The sequence below is a fragment of the Palaemon carinicauda genome, chromosome 28 (genome assembly GCF_036898095.1).
Source record: "Palaemon carinicauda isolate YSFRI2023 chromosome 28, ASM3689809v2, whole genome shotgun sequence".
Taxonomy (NCBI): Eukaryota; Metazoa; Arthropoda; class Malacostraca; order Decapoda; family Palaemonidae; genus Palaemon; species Palaemon carinicauda.
This window is the reverse complement of record NC_090752.1, coordinates 58,031,338-58,034,926: the sequence shown is the minus strand read 5'-3', so window position 1 is coordinate 58,034,926 and position 3,589 is coordinate 58,031,338. Positions and strand designations below refer to the sequence as shown.

The following is a 3,589-nucleotide window of genomic DNA, read 5'->3' as shown; positions in this document are numbered from 1 at the left end:
TCGTTATGCATGTTGCATAAGATTTTTCATAATTCTAACAATCCTTTACATTCAGGTTTTCCTGGACATTACAATCCTGTTCGTAATATTAGGTATGTAGTTGATTCTAATAGCCAGGCCCTTTCCATCATGAGACTCAATACTATTCAGTATTCTAGAAGTTTTATTCCAGCTGTGACCAAGTTGTGGAATGATCTTCCTAATCAGGTAGTTGATCGGTGAAACTTCAAAAGTGCAAAACTTGCTACGAAGGTTATGTTGAACAGGCTGACATAAGTTTTTTATTTTAATAGTTTTTTATGTATGATCTATTTTGATGTTGAAGCTTCTGAAAATATGTTATATCAATTGTTCATTACTCCTCTTGTAGTTTCTTCGTTTCCTTATTTCCTTCCCTAACGTCTATTTTTCCCTGTTGGAGCTCTTGGGTTTATAGCATCCTGCTTTTCCAACTAAGGTTGTAGCATCGCTAATAATAATAGCATTCAGCTTTTCCAATTAGGGGTATAGCTTAGCAAGTAATAATGATAATAATGATAATAATAATAATAATAATAATTATGATCATAATAATAATAATAATTATGATCATGATCATAATAATAATAATAATAATCATAATAATAATAATAATAATAATCATAATAATAATAATAATAAAACTCTCTGCTCGATCGCATTCCTCTGCATACATGAATAAAGATGAAAAAAAAAAAAAAAAACCACACCAGAGGAACAAAAACCTGGGACGACCTTTACATCGAAACCAAAAGCCCCTTATTATAGAGCTTTGGGGCCATGGGACCCCACAGTGGGGCTCATCGAGACCCCACGGTGGGGTTCATCCAGACCCCACAGTGGGGGTTCTTCGCACGACCACAATAACACAGTTCTTTCCCACTCATTAGAAGTTCATGGGAGTCTGAGAAGTGGTTTATTCCACAGTTATTCTATTTCCCTCCCTCCCCCCCCCGAGAGAGAGAGAGAGAGAGAGAGAGAGAGAGAGAGAGAGAGAGAGAGAGAGAGAAGATTGCAGTATTAGTAAATTTAGTATTTTAAATATCTCGCAAATCATACATTTACGAAGCTATTCTATTTCCTCTACCCCCCCCCCCAGAGAGAGAGAGAGAGAAAGAGAGAGAGAGAGAGAGAGGATTGCAGTATTAGTAAATTTAGTATTTTAGATATCTCGCAAATACTACATTTACAAAGCTCCTCTTGAAAATTTTAGTCAACGAACGCTTTATATAACAACTTGATACAATCCTTATGCTTCCTCACTCCCAAAGTGGAATTATAACCTTATCTAAGACTATTTCATCCACTGCATCTTTTAAAATCAGAAAAATTAGCTAATTTCAAAGGGACTAACATTAACGAATTGAGCATAAAGTTTACTTTAGTCCATTTCTTTCACCGAGGCAGTTTTGCACCGACTTGCAGGGGTGTCCTTTTAGCTCGGAAAAGTTTCCTGATCGCTGATTGGTTGGACGAGATAATTCTAACCAATCAGCGATCAGGAAACTTTTCCGAGCTAAAAAGGCACCGCTGGGAGTCTGTGCAAATCTGCCTCGGTAAAAGAAATGGACTACAGATGTTGAGAATATTCTCAGATTTTCGTAACTCAGTCATGAACAAATCGAGACATCCCTAAAAGCATTTCACACCAACATGACCATGCTAATTCATGTGACGTCTTATCTTATCTTCATTTATGGTAACATAGAACATTACTAACCCCAGGTGTACTTAGGTGATAAGACATCTTGAGCGGTTTGCCAAATATCAATGATACATGCTGTGTACTTGACTGGTTAAGAGGATGTATCAATTGTGCTTCGATAAATTTCAAGGAACTCGAGGAGTAGAAATATTATTAGTATTTTGATAGATCTCAAGGATATAGCTGGTGTAGGATCTCGAAGAGTAGAGATATTAGTATTTTGATAGATCTCAAGGATATATCTATTGTAGGAATTCGAGGAGTAGATATCATTAGTATTTTGATAGATCTGAAGGATATATCTACTGTAGGATCTCGAGGAGTATATATTATTAGTATTTTGATAGATCTCAAGGATATATCTATAGTAGGAATTCGAGGAGTAGATATTATTAGCATTTAGATAGATCTGAAGGATATACAGTATCTTATCTGCTTTGACAGATTAGATAGATATATCGCCTGTGTGCTTTGCCAGATACCAAGAGTGCATCTTGTGTATCTTGGCTGGTCTCAGGGTGCATCTTTCTACGTTTTTTTAATTTCACCAATTGCTGAGGGGTGACTACTAAACCCCTCTTGGGGTCTATTAAAGGTTAACACTATCAGGGATCTTACTCTGATAAAACGCCTGTGCCAACAGGGAGATTCATAACTCCCTTACCCTACCGCTTTGTTCAGTCTTGAAACTTTTTTCTGTCTTTTTCGTCTGACCGTTTTGCCTGTCTACTATTGTCATTATTCATTTTCTAATTTTTTTTTTTCTTATTCAGCCTTGACCTTACCCGTCTAATTCTGCCTGATCGTTTGCTATGTTCTTTCGTCATGACCTTTCTTTATCTTTCTGCCTCATTCTGTCTGGAATTTTTCTGTCTTACTCTGCTTGACCTTTTGCTATGTTTGTTCGTCCTGACGTTTCTTTATCTTTGTCCCATTTTGTACTGATTTTTTTTTCTGTCTAATTCTGCCCGGCCTTTATCTTCCTTCTTTTGTCCAGACTTTTATATCTTTCTGTCTCATTCTGTATTGATTTTTTCTGTCTCATTCTGCCTGACAATTTGCTATGCTCCTTTGTCATGACTATTTTTCTAATCTTTCTGCCTCATTCTGTATCGACTTTTTCTGTCTTATTCTACCTGACCTCTATCTCCCTTCTTTCGTCATGCATCATTCGACCTGACCTTTCTTTGCTTAATCTATCCTAACTTTTCATAGGAAAATCCCTTCAAAAATTGAACATGGATAATGAAAATACACTCATTTCCCAGAGATTGAATTATAATCTAAAACATTCCTTCTCCCCACAGGTTTAAAACAGCCTCGGAAATAAGCCGAACAGGTTTTCGAAAAACAGTAATTTGTCGCTCGAAAAAAACATTCATTCATCTTTTAAAATTGTTTCCAAAAAAAAAAAAAAAACTATGCCATCGAAACAAGGATTACGAGAAACACTTGTTCAGTGTCGTAACACTTGCGTTAACAGCAAGCCAGTGACGCATATACATCTATACTTGGTTAGGTTAGGTTAGAGTTGACGTTCATGGCTTTGTATTTAAATGTTGGAAACGAAAGACGGATCAAAGCCACGCTAGTATAGTGGATTTCAAAGCATATTTATCGATCCATTACGAAATTAAATCTTGATACACTTATGGCAACGTTGATTTCAATATGAAAGTGTAACATTACTCATCTTCAGTCAAGGTAAGCCAACTCATTTTTCCAGAGAGAGAGAGAGAGAGAGAGAGAGAGAGAGAGAGAGAGAGAGAGAGAGAGATAATGAGAATAAAGGTAAGCCAACTAAATTTTCCAGAGAGAGAGAGAGAGAGAGAGAGAGAGAGAGAGAGAGAGAGAGAGAATAAAGGT

The 3,589-nt window shown here is 36.4% G+C and overlaps 1 protein-coding gene across 1 annotated transcript in view; it reads left to right on the top strand.

Moving 5' to 3' along the window:
* LOC137621826 (uncharacterized) overlaps positions 1-3,036 on the top strand; it is a 29,392-nt gene extending 26,356 nt beyond the window's left edge. The window contains exon 3 of the mRNA XM_068352333.1: positions 3,031-3,036. Within this exon, the coding sequence (XP_068208434.1) occupies positions 3,031-3,036 (6 nt within the window). The remainder of the gene's footprint in view (positions 1-3,030) is intronic.
* The last annotated feature ends 553 nt before the right edge of the window (positions 3,037-3,589 follow it).